At 33.7% G+C, this 25,212-nt stretch overlaps 2 protein-coding genes across 2 annotated transcripts; one reads left to right on the forward strand and one right to left on the reverse strand.

Moving 5' to 3' along the window:
- The first annotated feature begins 5,910 nt into the window (after positions 1 to 5,910).
- Positions 5,911 to 7,457, forward strand: LOC146950837 (Protein kinase superfamily protein). Its single transcript, XM_085746801.1, has one exon. The coding sequence runs from the start codon at positions 5,931 to 5,933 to the stop codon at positions 7,260 to 7,262; it is 1,332 nt and encodes a 443-aa protein (XP_085602927.1). The 5' UTR covers positions 5,911 to 5,930; the 3' UTR covers positions 7,263 to 7,457.
- Positions 7,458 to 17,025: 9,568 nt separating this feature from the next.
- LOC146950838 (uncharacterized) lies at positions 17,026 to 19,867 on the reverse strand. The gene is made up of 2 exons (XM_085746803.1): positions 19,557 to 19,867; positions 17,026 to 18,089 (listed from the first exon to the last, which is right to left on the reverse strand). The coding sequence occupies exons 1-2, from the start codon at positions 19,573 to 19,575 to the stop codon at positions 17,239 to 17,241; spliced, it is 870 nt and encodes a 289-aa protein (XP_085602929.1). The 5' UTR covers positions 19,576 to 19,867; the 3' UTR covers positions 17,026 to 17,238.
- Between the last annotated feature and the right edge of the window lie 5,345 nt (positions 19,868 to 25,212).

The following is a 25,212-nucleotide window of genomic DNA, read 5'->3' on the forward strand; positions in this document are numbered from 1 at the left end:
TGTTTTGCGCTACTAATGTTGATTCTTTTAAAGATGTAGATTTCCCCACCTGAGTTGAATAGTATCATGTTTACGATTCCCTTTAACGTGATTAGTCAGCGAATCATTTAGTTTGTTTCTCTTGATGTTTTCTTTCTGCTCTTGATAAAATATATATACAGTGGCGGAGCCACTCACAACACTGTGAGGGCACCTGCCTGCACAATTTTTTTGGAATATATAATACTATACTTATGTATACTACTACTAAGTGGTAATTTTGAATAGTTGGTTCATGTTTTAGTTGGTTTGTTTAGTAGTAATGCAGCTCATGACAAATATAACTCAACTCTTTAATTCTTGTCTCTCACAATAACTTGACATGACATATAATTAATTTAAGGATTGTGGTAACAAGTGTTTTTAGAGTACTTGTTAAGGAAACAAAAAATAGTAGGTTGACATTGAAATCAACAATTTTTTGACTTTTAAAAAGTTGAATTCACAACTTTTTACCATTTTTCAATACATTTTTTCTATTTTAATTCTCTTCACCAATGCCCTAAGGACACTGTTTAACATTTTTATTAATTTAATATTGAATATTTTAGATCATAATATTTTTATAATTGTGATTTTATTTTATTTCAACAATCAATTTAACATTTTTTAGAGTACAATCAATATAACATGATAACGTAAGAAATGATTGTTATTCTGCATTTTTTCAAAAACATTCATATATTTTCATAATTTAAAAAGTGGTCGAGAATATTGTGATGTATATATATACTCTTATGAAAAAGTTAATATTTTTGATATTATATATTCGTCGAAAATTGACCCCACAACTTAAAATTCCTAGCTCCGCCACTATATATATATATACAGGGCCGTCTTAACAAATTCATAGGCCCGGTTTTAATTTTTATAAGGGATGCAAAAAAAATTAAATTCTAGGCCCCAACAAAAATAAATAAGCCATTTTAAAAAAATAAAAAAAATAAATAAGCCATTTTAAAAAAATAAATATTAGGAATCACACTTTGGTAGGTCTTGAACACATGACCTCACACTCAACAAAAAGTGGCCACACCACTGAAGCAAGCTGTACATACTAAAATAATTTGCTTTTAATATATATATAACCATTATTTTCGTGTCTTACATATAAAAAAAAATATTTTGGGCCCCAAAAAATTGGAGGCCCGGTGTCGTCGCCCCGCCTCGACGGGCTATGGGCCGGCCCTGTATATATATATGGGTTATGATAGAAGACACATTTTATGAAGGTGTCTTTTATCAAGTTACTCTATGAGCATTTGCGAAAAGACACCGACTTACTTTTAGGAAGGTGTCTTTTATCAAAGTTATAACTAAAAGGTGAAAATCACACCTTAAGGTGTGACTTGATAAAAGACACCACCAAAGGGTGGCTTGTAACATAACCCTATATATATATATATATATTATCGTGACTATGAATTTAAAATTTACATCTTGTCAACAAGTCGCCTATCTTTCTGAAATTACTTCAAGAGGTACTATTTGAAAAAAAAAAAGTCAGCCGACAATAAAATTTGTGTTTGTATTATTGAAAACCTACAAGGAAAAAGATTGGTGAACCACTCTTTTGGTACACCCGCTGATGTGGCAGGGGTGGTTTGGTAAATTCACGTGATAAGGGGTAGTTTGGTGGTATCCTTCACAACCACATAATCTTCTCCTCTTTCTATCTCTCTAAGCTCATTCTTCCATCTCTCCTTTTCCCTCAACAACTACGACCTCCTCCCACCGCCGCCTCTCTCTCCTCTCCTCTCACGCCCATTTTTCTCTAATCTGAGAAATTTATCTTCCATTTTCAGTCCCTCTTCTCTCTCACTCCAGTCCCTATTTTGAACAATTAGCGAAAAACTTTGAAATTGCTTCACCTCTTGAAATAATGGACAGGGCGCTTGAGAAATTTGGCATTGATATTGCTATTGCTTTCAGGTTGATTATTTTATTCTAAGTGTGCTTCTGAATGATTCAGGTTGATTATTTTATTCTAAGTGTGCTTTTGAATGATTTTGTTGTGTAGAATTTGTTTATGGTTTTGTTGGGTTTGCTTGATCATGCGAGTGGTTTCAGGTTGATTTGATTATTCTTAGTAGGTTTTTTGATTGATTTTGTTGTATAGAATTGCTTTTGGGTCTGAGTGAAATACATAATCGATTAAGAGATTGTAGATTGATGTATTTGTAGATTGATGTATAGAGAATAGTATAATTTAGGTTTATGATGTGGGATTAGCATTTTGTAACTCTTTGGAATAGTTTACAAAGTAGGGAATAATTTACAGTGAATGAATAAAGTGCATTAATGTTGTTTTCAATGTACTCTTGTGGTCATTATTATAAGCAAATATGCCTGAACTTTCAATATTATGTTACCATTCTCTTATAAAAGCTGGATTACTTCATTTGACTTGAAATTTCAATTAATAACATGTTTAATCTAAATTCTTACAGGCTATGGAGGAATCATATGTGGATTTGGCAGAGAACTTAGCAAGGTCAGGAGTGAAGGTTGGAAAATTTAGAGCGGACGGTGATGGAAAAGAATGTGCAAAGAGTGAACTAGGTTGGGAAGCTTCCCCACAATACTCTTCTTTCCCCAAACACTCTTCCTGGCCGATTAAGTATCCTTCAGAAAAGAGAGACGTTGATTCGTTGATGGCATTTGTGAATGCTTTAAGGTTATGACTAATTATGTTATTTTTATTTTTCGGCTACCGGTTTGTTTTACACTTTGAGGTTAATTCAAATAGAATTTGAGTTTTTTTTATCACGGTCTGCAAGTTAGCATCAGAGTGCTTCAACTTTGGTGTTCTGAGGTGTGATACGGCTGTAATTTTCGTTGCAGCTTTGGGTCCATTTTGAGGTGAGCTAAGGCTGTTGTTCTTCAACCAAACAAGGTATATGTTGTTATGGTAATATTTGAGTTTCTGATTTCAGATTTTTATATAGAGATCATTTATGTTTGTTTTCTTAGATTGCCACACATTCAACATTGTGAAGATTCAAATAAAAATGACTATGCAGCTTGTTAAAAAATGGTTAAACGCAGATCATTTTTGGATAGTTTTCCTAAAGTCTGTCAAACAATGAAGATCATTCACCTCACTTTATTATCATCAAACAATGAGTAAATAGTTTAAACTCTAATACATATATCGCCTTAAAATGCCTTAAAATGATATTGTTTTCACTACATTTTATCACTTTTGATATTTCCGTGATAACTCGCCTTAAAATAATATTGTTTTCACAGGAAAATTATGTATAACCAAATATTTGAAGCGTGTAACCACAATTTTACAAAGGCGTAACCATGTTTTTTTTTCCTTTCATGTGTTTAAAACTAGTCGTGAGACATTCTAATTTACGAAAAAATGGTTACGCCTTTGACAAATTATGGTTATATTGTCCGTTTATTTGGTTATCTGTAACTTACATGTGCAAAAAAAAAAGCAATTCAAGCCAATTGTCAGTGAGACATTCTAATTTACGAAAAAATAGTTGTCACGCATATGTAAAAATGTGGTCATACAGACCATATATTTGGCTAGTTTTTATTTCCCAGGTGTAAATAATATCGTTTTAGGCGAATCGAACGCATAATCTCATTTGATCACTGCATTAAAAGCATTTCCAACCATAAATAACCTGTTTTACAATCGGCAAGTTTATCACGCCTAAGGACGGACAAGTTCTAATTTATGAAAAAAATAGTGGTCACGTATTTGTAAAAATGTGGTCATACAGACCATATATTTGGCTAGTTTATATTTCCCAGATGTAAATAATTTTGTTTTAGGCGAATAGAACGCATGATCTCATTTGATCACTGCATTAAAAGCCTTTCAAACGATAAATAACTTCTTTTACAATCTGCAAGTTTATCACGCCTAAAGACGGACAAGTTCTAATTTCTGAAAAAATAGTGGTCACGCACCTTAAAATATGTGGTCACACAAAACATATATTTGGCTAGTTTATATTTCCCATGTATAAATAATCTTGTTTTATGCGAATCAAACACATAATCTAATTTGATCACTACACTAAAAGCAATTCCAACAATAAATAACTTATTTTACAATTTACGGGTTTATTACGCCTAAAGACGGACAAGTTCTAATTTCTGAAAAAATAGTGGTCACGTATTTGTAAAAATGTGGTCATACTGACCATATATTTGGCTAGTTTATATTTCCCAGATGTAAATAATCTCGTTTTAGGCGAATCGAACGCATGATCTCATTTGATCACTACACTAAAAGCATTTCCAACCATAAATAACATGTTTTACAATCGGCAAGTTTATCACGCCTAAAGACGGACAAGTTCTAATTTATGAAAAAATAGTGGTCACGTATTTGTAAAAATATGGTCGTACTGACCATATATTTGGCTAGTTTATATTTCCCAGATGTAAATAATCTCGTTTTAGGCGAATCGAACGCATGATCTCATTTGATCACTGCACTAAAAGCATTTCCAACCATAAATAACCTGTTTTACAATCGGCAAGTTTATCACGCCTAAAGACGGACAAGTTCTAATTTATGAAAAAATAGTGGTCACGTATTTGTAAAAATGTGGTCATACAGACCATATATTTGGCTAGTTTATATTTCCCAGATGTAAATAATCTCGTTTTAGGCGAATCGAACGCATGATCTCATTTGATCACTACACTAAAAGCATTTCCAACCATAAATAACATGTTTTACAATCGGCAAGTTTATCACGCCTAAGGACGGACAAGTTTATCATCTCCTGCGCTACTGTTATGCCATATTCTTGCCCTTAATCCAACGGCTCAGATATAAAACAAATAAAAAAAATAAAAAATGAACAATTTTAAGGAGAGAGAAACAAAGGTGTGTTTCTGTGTCCATATTCAGTTCCATAACTACTATGTTAACCATTTTTCAGAATTTGCCACAAATTTGTACCCATAATGCATGTATCTTTAAAATTTCCTTTCAAAAACTCATGCCACACAAATCCCGTTTATTCATCAATGGATTAAGTTAAATAAAAAATCTTAAAATGATAGAAATTTTGGGAAATTTGTAATTGAAGAGGGGAAAGAAGAAGAAATCATTGATTTATCATCTTAAAGAGCCTCTGTTGTTTTTTTTTTCTTCTGCAACACAAAATGCTCTCCATTCACTAGCAAGTTGTTTTTCCTGCATAGCATAATTTGTTTCTCAGCAGAAGGATCTGGCCAGACGAAGGACACGAGACCGTCGCCGTGAAAACTCGTACTCCACCACCGTGCAAAGCTTTTGTTGGTGGCGGAAAACAAACAGGATCACCGGAGAGGGAATTGCGGCGGATGATTTGAGATGAAAGGGAGAGAGAGAGAGAGAGAGAGAGAGAGAGAGAGAGAGAGAGAGAGAGAGAATGGTCTCTGAATGAATCAGAAAAACAAAATAAAAAATGGGTTGAGTGGAGTGTGGGGCCCACATTGTCACATGTCATTTTTTTATGTGGAGGTAGGATGGTGTTTGCCACATAAGGGTGTTCACCTATCAGGACTCTTATTTGCGGCCTTATCCAACACAATGGAGAAATTGGTTTTTTCATACTTAGCACTCAATTGCAGCTTTTACTTGAAGTTGGCGCAAGTTGCAACCACCCGCATCCTGCCTTACCTCTTGAAATAAGGTTGACTTTATAGGTTAGTATGACACATGAATGAATTTTGACAGGCTACATACACCACACCAATCCACTTTACTAACCAACCACTACTTTTCACATTTTTCTCACTTCTATCAACATCATTGAATCTTCAAACTCCAATATTGACCCTCTCACAATCCTCACCATTCACACTCACCAATACAAAATCAAACCCCTTCAAAACCCATAATTCAACTCTTCATTCATTTTCCTATGTGCAAAACCAAAATGGCCATCAACGCCTCCACCCCAAAATCAACAGCACCACGTTCCAAACGCACCACCCAAACACCCTCAACACCATCATCATCATCACCTAAACCCACACGTGCAAGTACCACAACCACACGTGCAACCACCAAAACAAAACAAACATCATCATTCTCCGACAACCCTTCCACCTCATACGCAGGTTCAACCGGTTCAACCGGGTTCCATCTCTCAACTGACACATCAATCTCAAGCAGAACATCCTTAACCTCTCTTCGCAACTCACTCCCAGAAAACCCAAACATCTACGACTTCTCCGAAATCTGTTCCGCCACAAACAACTTCCTCTCCAAACGCTACTCTTCTTCAACACCATGCTGGCGTTGTACCTTACGTAACGCTGACGTCATCATCTTCCAACGCAAATTCCGTCTCAAACTCCAAACCCAACAGCTCCAAGAGCTTCTATCCACCATCTGTCGCAGCCACCACGTCAGCATCGTGAAACTCCTCGGCGTTTCAATCTCCGGTGAACATATCTACCTTGTTTACGAATTCGTTAACGGTGCGAATCTTTCAGATTGTTTAAGAAATTCAAGAAACGTTCATTACACTGTTCTTTCTACGTGGATTTCGAGAATGCAAGTTGCGACGGATCTTGCTCATGGAATTGATTATATTCATAATAAAACTGGTTTGAATTTTAATTTTGTTCATAATCATATCAAGAGTAGTGCGATTGTTGTTACTGAACCAGATTTCAATGCTAGGGTTTGTCATTTCGGTGCTGCACAGTTATGCGGTGAAGCGGTTGAAATTGATTCAAAAAATTTAGGAGAAATCACTGAGGAAGAAGATAGATCGGTTAGATCGAAGGAATTTGAAGGTGTGAGGGGATACATGTCGCCGGAGTTTCAAACCACCGGCATCGCGACACAGAAGAGTGATGTATATGCATTTGGAGTGGTGATGTTGGAGCTTTTGTCCGGTGAGGAACCGTTGAAGTTTAGGTTTGATGAGAAGAGGCGTGAATTTGTGAGAATTTCGGTAATTGAGTCAGCTAAGGAGGCTGTTACCGCCGTGGACGGCGGCGGTGAAGGTGGCGTGGAAGGGAAGCTGAGAATGTGGGTGGATAGAAGATTGAAAGATTCGTTTCCGGTGGATGTTGCTGAGAAGTTGACACGTGTAGCGTTGGAATGTGTACACGTGGATCCAGATAAGAGGCCTAATATGGGACGCGTTGCAGGGAAAATCTCAACGCTTTATTTGAAATCAAAGAATTGGTCTGACAACATGAAATTGCCTGACATGTCTTTCTCATTGGGTCCTCGATGATTTGTTAGGACCCTTTTTTTTTTTTTGTTAATTTGATTTTGTAAATGATTAAATTAAAATAACAACTTATTATGATATGATAAGAGATTAAATGTAGGAAGGGATTGATCATGATTCATGTTGTTAGTTATTTAATTGGTAGGGATGATTGGTATTTTTTTGAATAGAAATTGGTCTTGGTTGATTCGATTGTGACATGAGTTGTGTGTGACATGAGTTGTGAAAGATGTATAGTATGTTTAATTTAATGATTGATATTAACAGCGTGATATTTTGGTAAGATGCTTGCATTTTTTATATGTGGAATTTAGATGAGGGGTTAATATAAAATTAAGCAGTCATTTGTTTTACTTCCATTTCCAACATACTCTGTCTTTCAATTATGAACTTCAAAGGTGGAATGTTGTAGGATGGGACTAAAAACGTGTGTATTTAATCGGCTGGCGGCCGAAGCATTCCTCAAGCTTAGATGACGTGACGTGCTGTTGGTTTTGTAAGTTATTATACAAATGAATTGACCAATCATTCATTCCCATTATGTTATTGAATGGATGGTTCTCTCTTAAAAAATAATTCAAATTATCTCTTCAGAACAAACAAACAGAAATTTTTTATCCGAGGAGGATAAAAACACTCACAGTGGTGGTCGATTGATGGAAGTAGGTGCTCCGACCGTTGCTGGCGGTGTTCCGAGGATGTTGGACGCAACCCTGTTGAGGAGAGGGGGGTGTTGTACATGTAAGTGTTTCGACGCCCGAGTCAGTATATGAGACAGAGTGGGGTGAAACATAGAGAGATACATACCGCTATGGAGCAATGGTGGAAGAGCACTTATGAATGACTCCATGAATGTCCTCAATGATAGCCATTATAAGCCATCAGGTCATTATGTGTCTTCATTGAGGCAGAGAGGATCTTATGCCTGATGGTAAACTTTTGGTTCGTGGATATTTATAATATCTCCGATCTGTAAGTTTTCCCAATTAGTTCTGCATGTTCTTGGACGGACGATAATGTCAGGGACGTTTTGTTAGTGCGACGGAGCACTTGCCGACTATGATGTCGGAAACGTTGAGTTGAACTCGTGCTGTTGCAACACTATTTTTAGCTTGTCGATATTTTGGTTAGGGACTTGTCTGATGTCCATTAGTTCTTTGTTTCTGGTATTGATTTCGAAGTACTGCTCTTCATATGGCATGATGTTGTCATAATCGTCTGTTGTTTTGGAAACAAATATCAAAGAGCTATTCGCCATGGCGAGCTGGTGCGTTGAAGCACTGTTTTCGGCTGACTGATATTGTTAATATCCCCTGCTCAGGACTGCAACTTGTCCAATGTCAATTTATTATGCCGAAATAATAATTTAGTCCATTTATCCAAATTTGTATTGTTGGCTAAGTATAATTATAGGGAATATATGCTTGTTATTAGGTACTCCCTCCGGTCACTTTTTTAAGCAAATAAAACTGTTTGCACAATGTTTAAGGATTCTGTTAAATGTAATTAATTTTCTTGATTTGATGAAAAACATTAGTGAAGTTTACAATCTTGCCCTTTTAAAATTTCATTGAAAAAATGGACTTATTGTTTGCTGCTAGAATTAATTCAGCAATTTATATCAGTGTGCATTGCTGTTAACGAGACCATTAGAACCCCAAAGCAACCAAGAGCAATAAAATCCCACTCCACGTATGCAGGCTCACTTGTACTCCCAAAGCAAAAAAAAAAAAAAAAAAGACACTGGCCAACACAAGAGATTTCAACAAGTAATTGCAAAACAAGCATTTTTTTTTTTTATCTTTGTTGTACTGATACTCCCTCCGGTCACTATTATAAGCAAAAATTGACTTTTGAGGTTCATTCAATAAATGATGTATGTGGTCTATATATAGACTACATACATTATTTATTGAATGAATCTAAAAAAATGAACTTTTGCTTATAATAGTGACCGGAGGGAGTAAGAAAGAAGACGGAAGGATGTACTAGAAAGAAGCAAAACTTTTCCTTTGGAAATAACACTTAGCGTGTCTAAATAAAAGTGTGCAATAATGCCAATAAACGTCTAAAAAAACAAAAAGTAAAGTGGAAATAAGCAAGGGTATATTAGGAATAGTAGTATTAAATAGTTTAAAAGTGGTTAAATTTTGCTTATATTAGTGATCAAAATTTTAGATGTTTTTTTGCTTATATATGTGACCGGAGGGAGTAATTGTCAAGTATAATCTTGCCACCAACTTAATTGGGGAATTCAATAAAATTTTGGTGTGGGATATAAGTTTCAGATTTATGAGCCAAAGTGGGGGTGTTGTACCTGCAGGCCGCAACCATGTTGAGGAGAAGGGTGTTGTATGCTCCGACCCCTAAGTCAGTATATGAGTTAGAGTGGGGTGAAGTATAGAGAGATACATATCTTATGAGCTTGTCAAAAACTTTTTATATAGGGTCAAGGAGATCGCTATAAAGTAATGGTGGAAGAGTCGTTGTGAATGGCCACATGAATGTCCTCTATGATAGCCATTATGAGCCGTCGGATCACTGTATATTTATTGAGGTGGAGAGGGTCTGATGGTAGACTTTTGCTTAATGGACCTCTCAGTAATTGCGCCTAATTTGTGGCGGATTAGACTTTTGCCTAGTCCAGAAAAAAAAACACACACACACAGATATATATATATATATATATATATATATATATATATATATATATATATATATATATATATATATATATATATATAAGGTTATGTTACAAGCCACCCTTTGGTGGTGTCTTTTATCAAGTCACACCTTAAGGTGTGATTTTCACTTTTTAGTTATAACTTTGCTAAAAGACACCTTCACAAAAGGTGTCTTCTATCATAACCCATATATATATATATATATATATATATATATATATATATATATATATATATATATATATATATATATATATATGGGGTTTGCTAGAACACACCCACTAGTTTTTATGTGGGAGTGTTTTAGCAAAGCTACACCTTAGGGTGTATTTAACCACTTTTTAGTTATTCACTTGCTATAACACACCTTCTAAAAAATGAGTGGGTGTATTCTAGCAAATGCCTATAGGAGTTGCTAACATACACCCACTTATTTTTTAAGAAGGTGTGTTTTAGCAACATTCACCTTAAGGTGTATTTAACAACTTTTTAGTTATATTTTTGCTAAAACACACCTTAATAAAAACTAGTGGGTGTATCCTAGCAAACCCTTATATATATATATATATATATATATATATATATATATATATATATATATATATATATATATAGGGTTTGCTAGGATACACCCACTAGTTTTTATTAAGGTGTGTTTTAGCAAAAATATAACTAAAAAGTTGTTAAATACACCTTAAGGTGAATGTTGCTAAAACACACCTTCTTAAAAAATAAGTGGGTGTATGTTAGCAACTCCTATAGGCATTTGCTAGAATACACCCACTCATTTTTTAGAAGGTGTGTTATAGCAAGTGAATAACTAAAAAGTGGTTAAATACACCCTAAGGTGTAGCTTTGCTAAAACACTCCCACATAAAAACTAGTGGGTGTGTTCTAGCAAACCCCTATATATATATATATATATATATATATATATATATATATATATATATATATATATATATATATATATATATTCATAAAGACAATACTTCTCTTTTGGTGTAGCCTATTTTCTTTCATATTTTACCCCTAATTAATTGCAAATACTCAAAAAAAAAAAAACTGTTTGAAGTGAGGTTGGTTACGAAAATTCAAAATAAAAATGTAACTTCTTCTACCTCTTTTCCATTACAACCGAGAAATTCTTGCATGAAAGCGAACATAACACGTCAGTTTTATGCCTAACTAATGAAAACATGACACCTCATTAAAAAATTTAAAAGAAAATCATAAAAAATATGACACAGCTCTTCACTGCAAAAACAGCACCAAAAACAGATGACACTGGCATCAAATTTTTAGGCCGCTCCTGAACTCCATCGTACCAAATTTTATTGTGGCAACATTGCTGATGACCCAAACCTCTTCCACCGCATTGAACCATGGCAGAGGTCTGCGAGATCAATTTTCAGCAAGAGATTGAGAAATGGAAGCAGGCGGATGTTGTGTACTGCATAACGATTTCATTTTAGTCATAGTCACATAATTCGTGTAATCAAGGGAGAATTGCGAATTGGTACGTGCGTATCGAATTCGGGTACTTCGGCGTATTGGTACGCACAAACCAGCGAACCAAGAGTACCAAAGCATGGTTACCGCTGATTGGTTGAAAAAAAGGTTTAGACTACAGAATAAATATAAAATGAATCACCATGAGTTGAGGACTGAGTGAGAAGAACAGGAACAAAGAGTGGAGAGTGAGAAACTTGGTAGAAGAAATTAGGTCTGGAACAGTGGTGGCGGCTGCTGTATGAGCAGATGAGGAAGATGATAAAATTTGGGTTATTGTGGAAATTGGGCTTTTCTCTTGTTGGACCATTTTTTATATTGGACTTTGCTGCATTTGGCCTAAAGAATTTTGAATTGCTAACTCTGCAGAAAATAATAATATAAGTGTATGACCTAGTGATTTCTTTAAGAAGTAAACTCTTTTCTTTTTTAACTATAAATATATTTTTTGTAATTAAAAGTTTTAGTAAAAAAATACTTTTTTTTATAGCTCACTATATTTATTTAGGTATTATTAGTACTACGAACCTAAGCGTACCGAAGCTGTATACCCCGATACGTACCGAATTCTTCTCCTATCGCGTACCGCGAACCCGTACCCGTACCGCGTACCGGAACGTACCGCGAATTATGTGACTATGATTTTAGTATTGTTCCAAGTTTAGATATTTTAAAAATTAGAGAAATTGTTTTTAACCTCTTTCATTTTCATCCAACATATCATTAACGATGAAATAAAAATCAATTGAAACTCCTTCATCGAAATCGGTGCCTCTGTTTCATATAATCTCCATTTTTATTCCTATGACTGAAACAAACATACAGGTGTTATGGTTTTAATGGAGGGGTTGTAATAATGGAGAAAAAAGAATTGAAACTAAAGAGGAAGGTGGTGATGTTGGTTGGGGACGATGAAGTTACTAAGAGGAAGAGGATTGAAACTAACCCAGTTTTTGTGTTTGTCTCTGTTTTTTTTTTTTTTGTAAAAAACGTGTGTTGTCATTCTATCATTGGTTGCTCCCAAACATGACGTGTTGTGTATGACTCCATGCAAGAATTTCTCATTACAACCTTAGGTTACAATTTCACCTTCCACCATTTTTTTCATTACTACCATTTCTTTCCATTGATATTCTCTCTTTTCCATTACAACCTTCGGTTACAATTTCACTTTCTATCATTTTTTTCATCACTACCATTTCTGTTAATTGATATTCTCAACATGAAATGAGGTGGGCCATTTAAATTAATTCATTCCTTAATCCTTTCTGCTTAATATAAATATCTTAATTTTTTTCCCCTTCCATTCTACGCTAAGAAACTAATGGAAAGAGATAACCAAAAAAGGGAGAGGAGTTGAAAGGAAATGGTAAATTCTATGGCGTATTTCAAATCAAAGGTTGTGACTTGCAATCTAATTTCTTTTCTATGATACCTCTTTTTTGTTTTTCTCCATTGCAACTTAATTTTTTACTCCTTTGATCCTCTTGGATTAATTGTTTCTTCAGATACCGAGTTTAAAAAAAAAAAAAAATACTCATTTGTTTATGTTTTTATTCTTCATCAACAACAACGGTGAGTACTGTTGCTGAAAAGGGTAGAGACCGTGTTTTGTCACTAGGACTTCATACCGGTTGCCATTACCGGTAACAATTAAATATGGTGCATTTTTTCTAATGTTTTCTCTTATTCATACTGCCTTTTTTTTTCTTCCTAATTTTTTGTTCTCATTTTATTTCATTATGTTTTGATCACAAAATCATTAATTTACTCTTTCATTTGTTCTTTAATAATTGGAGTGGTGTTCGGCATATATTTCTATGATTTGAATTGTTATTTTCCCTAATAATCATAAAAACCGATTGTCATCTCCTAACGTGGTGCCCTTCAACAAAAAAAATCTCCCAACTTGGTGGCAAGGGATATCAACCCAACTTTAATCTGATGAAATTTACGGTGTTTTAAACGGTTATAGACACAAAACATGGCATATTGAATGAATAGAAAATTATCAATAAAGCATATAAACATGTACCTGTCATTGTTGGATCCATTGATTGTTCTTGAATGGTTATAGAGAAGTTGTAACTGCCCTCTTGCTGATGGAATAACGGCTGAGTGATAACTGACCTAATGGGATAGTCAGGTTATATATATCCACCAGATGAGGGTAGAGACCTCTCAACAGGCTAACGTAAAGAATGGCCCAACCCATCACGGGTCATTCACAATTAAGCCCAATACAAATATTCATTATATTTATTTAACCAAGTGCATTAACAATTAATAATAATTGATATTATATTTTATATATCAACGTAATTAAAGTTATCCATAAAATCCAACAATTCTCCCACTTGGATGACTTTAATTAATCATTAATATATAAAATTATAAAACGAATATATCAACTATTTTATATCAGCACTAGTCACAAAAACAACTTAAGAATGCAAGATTTCACAATGCAGAAATTGAATCCGATAGGAAAAACAAATCATACATGTTAAATACCTACATTCCACATAACAATAAGGAATATGGATTAACACAACAATAAGAAATATGTAATCCTTAATGGTCCAAGCATAAAAGATGCTACAAAAGAGATATGTTTATTAAGTGACGTCATTTCAGAAATATCTCATAAAAGTTATATCAAAATATAACAATCAGACTCCCACTAATCCAGAATATCAAAAGACTTAACTAAACCCATATGAGTCACATGCCTTTGAAAAGCTCCAACAGTTAAGCCCTTGGTTAGTGGATCTGCTCACATGTTCTCTGTAGCAAGATGTTCAATTCGAGTCTGAAATTCAAGAATTTTCTCTCTCACAAATAAATATTTAATGTCAAAATGCTTTGACCGAGAAGAGCTCTTAGTGTTTTGAGAGAAATGCACAGCAGCAGTATTATCGCAATATATCACAAGTGGCCTAGATATGCTTTCAACAACTTTGAAACGGGATATCAAATTCTTTAACCACATAGCTTGACAAGTAGCTTCATAGCAAGCGACATACTCTGCCTCCATGGTAGAGGTAGCTGTAAGAGTCTGTTTAACACTCTTCCAAGAAATGGCTCCTCCAGCCATCATAAAAATTAAGCCGGAAGTAGACTTTCGGTCGTCAGGGCAACCTGCAAAATCAGAGTCAGAATAACCAATGACCTCGAGTTGATCAGACTTCTTATAGGTCAACATATAATCTTTGGTTCCCTGCAAATATCGCAAGACCTTCTTAACGGCTTTCCAATGACCCAAACCTGGGTTGCTCAAGTATCTCCCTAAAGCATTAACTGCAAAAGCAATATCGGGACGAGTACAAACTTGAGCATACATTAAGCTACCAACAGCGGAAGCATATGGGACTTTTTCCATTTCAACAATTTCTTTATCATTTTGAGGACATAGAGAATTAGAGAGCTTATCACCTTTTTGAACAGGCGTAGTGCATGGGGAGCAAGAATGCATATTAAACCGCTTAAGGATTTTTTCAATATATCCTTTCTGAGACAATCCAAGAATACCACGTGACCTATCACGAAAAATCTGGATGCCTAAAACAACTGAAGCATCACCAAGGTCCTTCATATCAAAGTGGCTACTCAACATTAATCTTGTCTCATTCAAAAGGTTAATGCAACTGCTAGCAAGAAGAATATCGTCGACGTATAGCACAAGAATAATAAAACTGCTCCCACTAGTCTTCAAATAAATGCACTGATCTGAGGCGTTTTCATTAAAACCAAAAGAAGTGACAACTTGGTCAAACTTCAAATACCATTGCCTAGAAGCCTGTTTTAATCCGTAAATGGATTTCTTCAGCTTACACACTAAGTTTTCTTTTCCTGCTTCAACAAAACCTTCAGGTTGAACCATGTAAACATCTTCAACAAGATCTCCATTCAAGAAGGCAGTCTTCACGTCCATCTGGTGAAGTTCCAAATTAAAATGTGCAACCAAAGCCATAACAACTCGAAAAGCATCCTTGGTGGAGACAGGTGAGAAAGTCTCTTTATAATCAATCCCTTCTCTTTGACTGTAGCCTTTTGCTACTAATCTGGCTTTGTATCTTTCAATTTTACCATCTGGATGACGTTTGGTTTTGAAGACCCATTTGCATCCAACAGCCTTGCAACCAACTGGCAGCTCTGTTAGATCCCAAACATCATTATGAGACATAGAAGATAATTCATCATGCATGGCCTTTAACCAATCAGATGCATGAGAGCAAGAGATTGCTTCATTAAAAGTAGTAGGATCATCATCATCATGAAGATCAAACTCGTGCTCTTGAAGATATACGACAAAATCATCTGATATTGGAGACTTACGTACTCTCTGAGATCGTCTCAATGGAACTACTTCAGCTAAATCACCCGGTTCATCAACATCAATAGGCTCTGGAATATCATTATGGTTTTCAACCTGCAGTGGTGGTATATCATCTCCTTGAGTGACTGGAACCACATTATCTGTAGGAAGAGAAAAAACTGGTGTGGGAAGAAAAGAACGATCTTCTTCAAGAGTAACTGGTCGTGGCGTAGAGACCCCACTATCCAAGTTATTCTCAAAGAAAAAAGCTCGGTCAGATTCAATAACTCGTGTAGAATGAGAAGGACAATAAAATCTGCAACCTCTAGAACCCACACTATAACCAATAAAGAAACCACTAATAGTCTTCAGATCTAGTTTCTTTTGTTCAGGATTATAAGGTCTAACTTCTGCTTTACAACCCCACACATGAAAATGTTTTAAACTTGGCTTCTTACCCATCAAAAGCTCATAAGGAGTTTTCAGCACAGACTTGCTAGGAACTTGATTAAGAATATAGACAGCAGTCATTAAGGCATCTCCCCAAAGAAAATCAGGCAATGAAGAATGGCTAAGCATGCACCTTACCATGTCCATAAGAGTGCGGTTACGTCTCTCTGCAACTCCATTTTGTTGAGGAGTGCCTGGCATAGTGTATTGAGCTTCAATCCCACATTCATCTAAAAATCTAGCAAATGGTCCTGGATTTCTTCCAGTCTCGTCATATCTACCATAATATTCTCCTCCTCTGTCAGACTTCACACATTTAACCCTTTTTCCACTTTTCAATTCGACAGCAGCTTTGAAAGATTTGAATGCACTCAAAGAACTAGACTTATCTTGCAAAAGATCTATCCACCCAAATCTAGAGAAGTCGTCTATGAAAGTGATAAAATACCTGTATCCACCCATAGCAGTAGGTGTAATGGGACCACACATGTCCGTGTGAATCAACTGCAACACATCATCACATCTATTTGCTTTCTTATTCCTAGTCTTGGCGGTGAATTTCCCTTTTAGGCAATCAACACAAGTATCAAAATCAGAGAAGTCAAGACTAGGGAGAATCCCATCCTTAATTAGTCTTTCAATACGAGGCCTAGAAATGTGTCCTAAACGTCTATGCCACAACATCGAAGAACTCTCATCCCTCCTATTACGCTTAGTCCCAACAACAGAATTAACACACATTTCATCGACATTTAGCAAATATAATCCATCACATAAAATTCCAGAACCAACAATATTGGAATTAAAACGAACATCAAGTTTTCCATTACCAAAAGCAAAAGTGTAACCACATTTATCCAATGCCGAAACAGAAATTAAATTCCTTATCATAGAAGGTACATAAACAGCATCTTTCAAAATTAAATTGTGTCCAGAAGGTAAAAGTAAAGAAACAACTCCTATTTCTACTACGGGTACTCCAGCTCCATCTCCCACTATGACCTTTGCCTCAGCATCACTTGGTTTCCTCAGCCTTGTGAACCCCTTGCTTCTCATTTTTCTTTTTCAAAATAAGACAATCAACCATCTTATGACCAAACTTCTTGCAATACTTGCATTCTCCTTTAAAGAAGGTTGACTTAAAAGGTTTCTTATTAGGCTCCAAGTGATGCATTGCTTTCCCCTTTTTCTTGTCATCATGATGATACTTTCCTTTGTGGTGATTTTTCTTGACATCCTTTGTGCCAGAGGTGGAAGCAGCAAGGTTAACACTATGAGATTTACTTTTCTTGAGAGAATCCTCCTCTTGAACTATTATAGCAATCATCTCATCTATAGTCCATTCAGCTTTTTGGATATTATAAGAGGTCCTCATAACGTCAAACTGTGGAGGCAGAGATTCAAGGACCCTCCAGATCAAAGTACTTTCACCAATCTCGACCTTGAGATCCTTCAGCTTATTGTAGTAGTGCATCAGTTTCATAATATGCTCTCGCACACCGCTTGTACCATCATACTTTGTCTTGTCAAACAATGATAAATACTCACTTTTCTTGGCTTTGTCAAAGCGGGTGAACTTTTCACTTATGGACTTCAGATAATCTTTAGCATTGTCACTTTCTGGAATGCTTTGCCTAATGGACTTCTCCATGGTATAAGTTATGACCTTAAGACACACCCTATTGGAGGTTTCCCACTTTTCATAATAGGCTTTCTGGGTATCAGTAGATGCATTGGTAAGGGCAGCAGGCTTATCAGTTCTTAAAGATAAGTCAAAGTTATTAATAACTAAGTAAAGATCCAAAGAATCTTTCCAGTCCTCATAGTTAGTCCCATTCAGAGTTTTCACAGAGCTAGGAAAAGAGACTGTCATTGAACAATATGGAATCATCAAAAATTATACTAAAAATGATTCCACATATATGCAGTCAAAATTATCCTAATGAAAAAACTCTACATCATTATGATCTTATATCACAAAGTACAATAATAACCAAAGCTTATAGCACAAAATATTTCAATATCGATAGGATATTTGAATATAATAAGCAAAATTAAACAAGATATTGTACCACAATAATTACACTAATAATAATACATCGATAGGATGTAATTATTATTAATATAATATAGATCATAATTACTAATAAACAAAATTTACATCAATAATAATACACCGATAGGATGTAATTACTACTAACGTAAACAATTAATTTTTACAGAATTAGCATCAATAATAATACACCGATAGGATGTAATTACTACTAATGTAAATAATTAACTTCGTTAATAAATTGATTCTACAATCAAAAACAACAAAATTCGCATAGTTGATCTCACGATGGGTGAGAATACAACTACACATGTAACTTAAAGTTATACCAAATTCATATTAACAATAATACATCGATAGGATGTAATTACTATTACTATGAATAAATTAGTTGCTCTAGAATAATTATCAATTATGAAGTTAAATGTCCCAAATTAGCTTAACCAATAAAAAATAAACAAATTAAGTATTCAATATAATATAGGACAGTCCAAAAAAAATGACTACGACACAGGCCATATAGAAAATCATGTGTATGGAGGGACCTAAAAAATTATAAGTAAGTGCACGCGTACGTTTGCGAGTGGAACAGCAGGAAAAAAAATAAAATCACGTGTTAAAAAAAAAATTGTCCCCCTTTTTTTTTTTTTTATCGTCTTCTTCACCCGGATTCACATAAACGGGTCAAAACGACCCGTAATCGTACCCGGTTGAATATACCGTTTTAGCCATCGAAAAACAGCGATTTTTACAGGGTTTTAACGGCGAGACAATAACAAACAATTTTCCAAAATCAATTTCATGAAAACGTCGAACTAAATTACAAATAAAAATTAGGTTTTTATTAAATTTGAAAATCAATTTTTTTTTTTTTTTTGAATCGATGAACAGAACGTTTTTCATGAATATGCAGATAAATTCAATCGCAAACAGGGAGACTTTATCCATAGTATAACTTAATACTTGTTAAAACATGGTTTCTTGAATCATGTATCCAAACAAAATAAAAATAAAAACAAGCCGTACTGTAAGGAACAAAAGTCATGCTCATGGATATTTATAAATTGGAATCACATGCATCCATCATATATCAACAGACTAATACGATGAAAAGTTAATAATATTCATCCAATCTTTCTATTCAAAACAATAACCATACAATGTGTCTAATTGGCTCTGATACCAATTGATGAAATTTACGGTGTTTTAAACAGTTATAGACACAAAACATGGCATATTGAATGAATAGAAAATTATCAATAAAGCATATAAACATGTACCTGTCATTGTTGGATCCATTGATTGTTCTTGAACGGTTATAGAGAAGTTGTAACTGCCCTCTTGCTGATGGAATAACGGCTGAGTGATAACTGACCTAATGGGATAGTCAGGTTATATATATCCACCAGATGAGGGTAGAGACCTCTCAACAGGCTAACGTAAAGAATGGCCCAACCCATCACGGGTCATTCACAATTAAGCCCAATACAAATATTCATTATATTTATTTAACCAAGTGCATTAACAATTAATAATAATTGATATTATATTTTATATATCAACGTAATTAAAGTTATCCATAAAATCCAACATAATCTTCTTTTCTATGACTGTCTTCTATAATTTCATATTTTGAACTATGATGTCTTTACCTCTTTTTTTCTTTCAAGGTAAATGTCCCATTGCTAAAGAACCAAAGTTTAGAGAGAGTAGAGCACCGTGAGTGATTAAAATATTCCGTGAGAGGGCCAGAGTACAATTAAAATAAGAAGGAGGAAGAAATAACTACATTTTTTGTGTGTGTATGACTTGCAAGAGTGAGCAGGGTTACAACCAAATGAGCGGTTTGACAAAATATTGCAACTGTACATGGGAAGCATAAATGATGAACTAAATAGAAAACAACTGAGGTAGCGCAGACATCAGAAAACTAGATATCTTATAGGAAGGGAAGAGAAATATGGACGGAAGAACAACATCAAAATGAATGGATCACTATTAGAAGGCGACCAATACAATTGTTTTTTTAATTGATAGGTATTATAAAAAGATGGCATTTTTGTTGGAATCTTTTTCCGGTAATTTGTTTCTAATCGATCTACATTTCAAAATACCAATGCAAATCCTTACCTTCCTTTTTCATATATTTTAGGCTTAAATATGTTATTCGTCCCTGCAACTAGGGGTCGCTTAAAATTTCGTCCCTGCAATCGCTAATCCTTTTTTTTTGCCCCTGCAAAGTTTAATCAGTTAAAAATTCGTCCCTTGACCCAGTTAATGACTGCCACGTCATCAAAATTACCATAATGGCATGAGAATTGACGAAAATACCCCTGGGCTAAATTTTTTTTTTTCCTTCAAAAATTTTTTTTTAAAAAATTTGAAAATTCTTTTTTAAATTAAAAAAATCTGAAAAAATAATTAAAAGTCAAAAAAAAATTTGGAAAAAAACTGTTAAAAACTGAAAAATTTTCGGGAAAAAATCGTAAAAAAAATTCGGGAAAAAACTGATTTTTTTTTTTGAAGGAAAAAAAAACAAAAAAAAAATAAGCCAGGGGTATTTTCGTCAATTCCCATGCCATTTTGTTAATTTGATGACGTGGCAGTCATTAACTTGGTCAAGGGACGAATTTTTAACTGATTAAACTTTGCAGGGGCAAAAAAAAAGGATTAACGATTGCAGGGACGAAATTTTAAGCGACCCCTATTTGCAGGGACGAATAACATATTTAAGCCTATATTTTATTTAAGAGCAATGTTATATCTCTAGAAAAATAACATCAAGAATTCTTCAAGAATAAAGAGTAGCCAATCACAATGCACTATTTGCCACAATTCAAGGAGGTGTGGCTGAAAAATAGGAAGTGGACAAATAAATCATCCAATTAAAATTTGCCAACTGTGTCTTGAAAAATTCTTGAAGCTATTTTTCTTGAGAAGTAGCATTTTCCTTTATTTAATCTGGAAACATAATTTATCTTTAGAATTTATTTGTAGTAAGTAGCAGAAGCAAGAATGGGGGTTTGTACCAACAATTTATAGACAAAAGGGTACTCTTGCAAGAATGGGTGCACATTTTTCTTTTTGGAATAACAGTTTGACAAAAAAAATTGATAAATCAAAGGTACCCTTTCCTTTTTTTTCTATTCTCTTTAGTTTGTCATCAAAGCTTTTGAGTTACAGATTTTATTTGGAACAATATATCATGTATTCAAAACTTAACTTAAAAATTAATATCTTTGAGTCTATATAGGGAAGAATAAAATACAAATTGAATTCCTTTGCCACCCAAGGTGGATGCAAGGCTACAACCATGCTACTATTGAGTATTGACACTTTGTTTGGTTAATTTTCTTCCTTCTTTTCTCTCCATTTGTCGGTACTATTTTTCCTTTACGTAGCATCTCTCATCCAGTTGCATTTTAATGTGTTGACACTAAAAGAAAGGGGTAACAGATCGAAAAGACAAAATGAAAGACAGAGAAGAAAATAGGAAATGATAGAGAGAATGCCAAAGAGAAAGACAGAAGACAAAGAAAATGGTAGAGAAGTATGAGACAAAAGGCCACCCTTCGATGGTGCAAAGTTTTCACAAAAGAAATAAGTGGCTGTTCATGGTCGCACAACAATTGTATCACGACGAAGTTGATCGAAATGTTCTGTACAATCGAACACCACGTAACTTAAAATACAAGGATTTGATATACCCTCGGCGGCAATGTAATTGATTTACAAACCAGTTGATTTATAAAGGTTGATTGTGTCTCTATTTGCATTTACTATTTATTTTCGACCAAACTCTGTTCAATGTGAGATAGAGGACAAGAGTAGAGGAAGAGGAGAGACAAAATAATATTTAAGGAAAATAGGGAGCCATCTAGGTCACCCTTTGGCAATGGCCTAAATGCAAATTCTCACAGCACTCACACAAAATGATGGAGGAAGGGGCATAAGGTTTTTGGAGAGAGGGAGAGGTTTGTTTCATTGATTTTAGTTAAAATGTTTTCTTATTTTGTTTCTACGATTAATTTTATTCTCTCCATTTCTTTTGTAGACAATGAGAGTGTCATGTAAGTAGAGATGATGAACATGTCTTATTTTTTGATTTCAAAGAAAATGATTTGGTTTTGTAATTTGTACCTTTGGGCTTATTTTCTATTTGCTTTGTGTTACTCAAGTATACTATTACCCAAGTTCAACAGCTAAAACTCATTTCAACCTCAAGCATAGAGTCGGGAATAAGAACCATAAGAGGTGGGAGAAAGCTCTAAAGGTATATATACATGTTCTGAAATACACTTTGACGAAGTGATGTAACAAACTTTATTCTATGCTAATGAAATGAAAAGTGTTAAAGAAATTATTTTTTGAATGGAAAAGGGCTGAAAAGATTAATTATGCATTTGGAATCACAATGAGGTTTTAGAAAACGGGTCGATATTATAATTTTCTTATGTTTCATTTATATTTCTATTTTATTGTGAGCATATGTCAATTATCTTATGTTTAAAACCATTTGTATTAATTAATTGTTATGGTTTGTTCTAATCCTCTCTTATTCTCTAACTATCTATTTATTTGCTCAAAAAAAACTATCTATTTATATCTCTTTATTCATAGAGTAGCTACTATTCGAAATTAACATTTTTGTTTTCAACCTATTAGTTTTGTTTAGAAACATGAGTTAACGCAGTAGAAAAAGCGGACAGACGAGCACGGGAGTGTCCGTCTGGACGCTAGTAGTAATAGTAGTAGTACTAATAATAATAATAATAATAATAATAATAATAATAATAATAATAATAATAATAATAATAATAATAATAATAATAATAATAATAATAATAATAATAATAATAATAATAATAATAATAATAATAATAATTTATACTATATATAAAGATAAAGGAAATAAGAGATTTTTGACCGACTTGTTTATTATTCCAATTATACCATTAAACAATTTTTTCTATAAAAATAATTTGTGTTGGTGTCATTAAAAAGATAAGAGTTTATATTATATTTTTTTTGTTATAATGTTGGTGTCATTCAAATTCAAATATATAAACATGTTAGTTTGATTTGTTATAATTTGAAAGTAACAAATATTTATATATACTTTTAATTAAAATCAAAATTTAATAAAAAAAACACTCATAATTTTTAAACGTAAGCACAATAAAAAGAGCAGAAAGACGAGCACGTGAGTGCCTGTCTTTTTGCTAGTTTTATATAATATAATAAAAATAACTTTCTTGTAACACAATTCTCACTTTTACACCCTCTCTAACGCCATCTTTTTATTTAATTATTTTTATTAAGTTAGAGTCTATTTATGTGATTTATTTTAAATATGTGAGGTGTTGGTATTTTATTAAGTGACTTTATTCTATTATTTATTAGAATATGAGAATTATTAGAGTAAGTAGAATTGGAGGTTAGAATAGAAAGAAGAATAAGTTATTGGGCCTAAATAGATTTAGGAAGAGTGATTAGTATTATAAATACGGAAGCTTAGGTTAGAAAGAGTTTTACGTTAAACCGCTTTTTGAAAAAGAAGAGAACAAGGAGAAAAAGGGAGAAAAGACAAGAGAAGAAGAGAGAACCCTGGAGGCTACCGATTTCATCTGTCATAAGGTAAGGGTGAGACTATCTTTCACTGATATTAGGTCTGTGAATCATTAGATTGCATCTAACATGCTTTAGGATGAGTTTGTAAGGGGAGTCTCTATTTACCATAAGGGTTGTATAAACATATGGGTAGTGAAGGGTTTGTGTTCTTCTTCTTTGTTATCATGATCTTCTGATAAATTCATGTAAAATTCGTGCTAATTTGATGTGCTAAATTTGTGATTTTATTGTGGTTATGTTGTGTTTTGAGTATATATGAATAAAACTTAATAAAAGTCCATGAATTAGAAGTATAATATAATTGATGTTTTAAGGTGTAATCCTTGATTGATTCAATAGAGTTTTGGTAGTTGTAATGTAGTTTAGTGTGGTTCTGTGAATTCGTATCATTCCTAGGTTGCTGCAACTTAAATTAGTTCTGTTTGTTCTCTTATCGTGAGTAGTGAGAATGTAGAGTATTAAGCATCTGATATTTTAGGTCTCTTTATGTTCATGACTAGAAGTTAAACCCTTGCCGTGATTTTTCTCGCTACTATAGTATAGTAGACACATAGGTAGGTGAACAATTAGAATAATAAGGAAAATAATATTACTATCTGGAAATTTTTTAGTAGCTTAATTAACTAGCTCAAACTTCATATGCTTCAAAGACGTTACCAAACTCTTAATATATTTTTTTTGGAACCAAACTCTTATTATTGTCTCTTTCCATTTTAATTATAGACTATTAATTAACAATATTGGTTTAATATCATGATTTTTTGTACGTGCCTTAATAGTTTTGAGTGGTTCTGATCCTCTCTTGGATTCACATGTTTGAAGAGAAACTAACCTAGCCTGTAAAGAATAAGTTTAGAAAGTTTACACCTTTTGATGATGTTTGTCACTCGCTGTACATAGTGGAAGGTGGCAATTGGATAACTTGGATATCTTTGTATGTGTTTGATTGTGTCGTGAAGTATAATTAGTGAATTATTTGATGATGTGTGTTAATGAATAGTTTGACGATGTGTTATAAAAAGATGCGATATTTGAAGATGCCTTATATAAAGATCTGTTATTTGAAGATGTGATATATAAAGATGTGTTATCTATAGATGTGTAATTGTCGAGTCATATAAAGATGTGTTATTTGAAGATGTATGATTTAAAGATGTGTTATGTAAAGATGAGCTATTTGAAGATATTTGATTTAAAGATGTGTTATATGAAGATGTGTGATTTAAAGATGTGTTATATTATGATGTTGATATGCTATGAATTAATATGTGCTGCATATGTTGCTGCTGAGTCTTATTTAAGATG

This window comes from Medicago sativa, chromosome 2 (assembly GCF_051527215.1).
Source record: "Medicago sativa cultivar Bolivia chromosome 2, Bolivia_mono, whole genome shotgun sequence".
Lineage (NCBI taxonomy): Eukaryota > Viridiplantae > Streptophyta > Magnoliopsida > Fabales > Fabaceae > Medicago > Medicago sativa.

Bases quoted from the DNA above. Each gene is read 5' to 3' on its own strand.
- LOC146950837 (XM_085746801.1), top strand. From the start codon at position 5,931: ATGTGCAAAACCAAAATGGCCATCAACGCCTCCACCCCAAAATCAACA.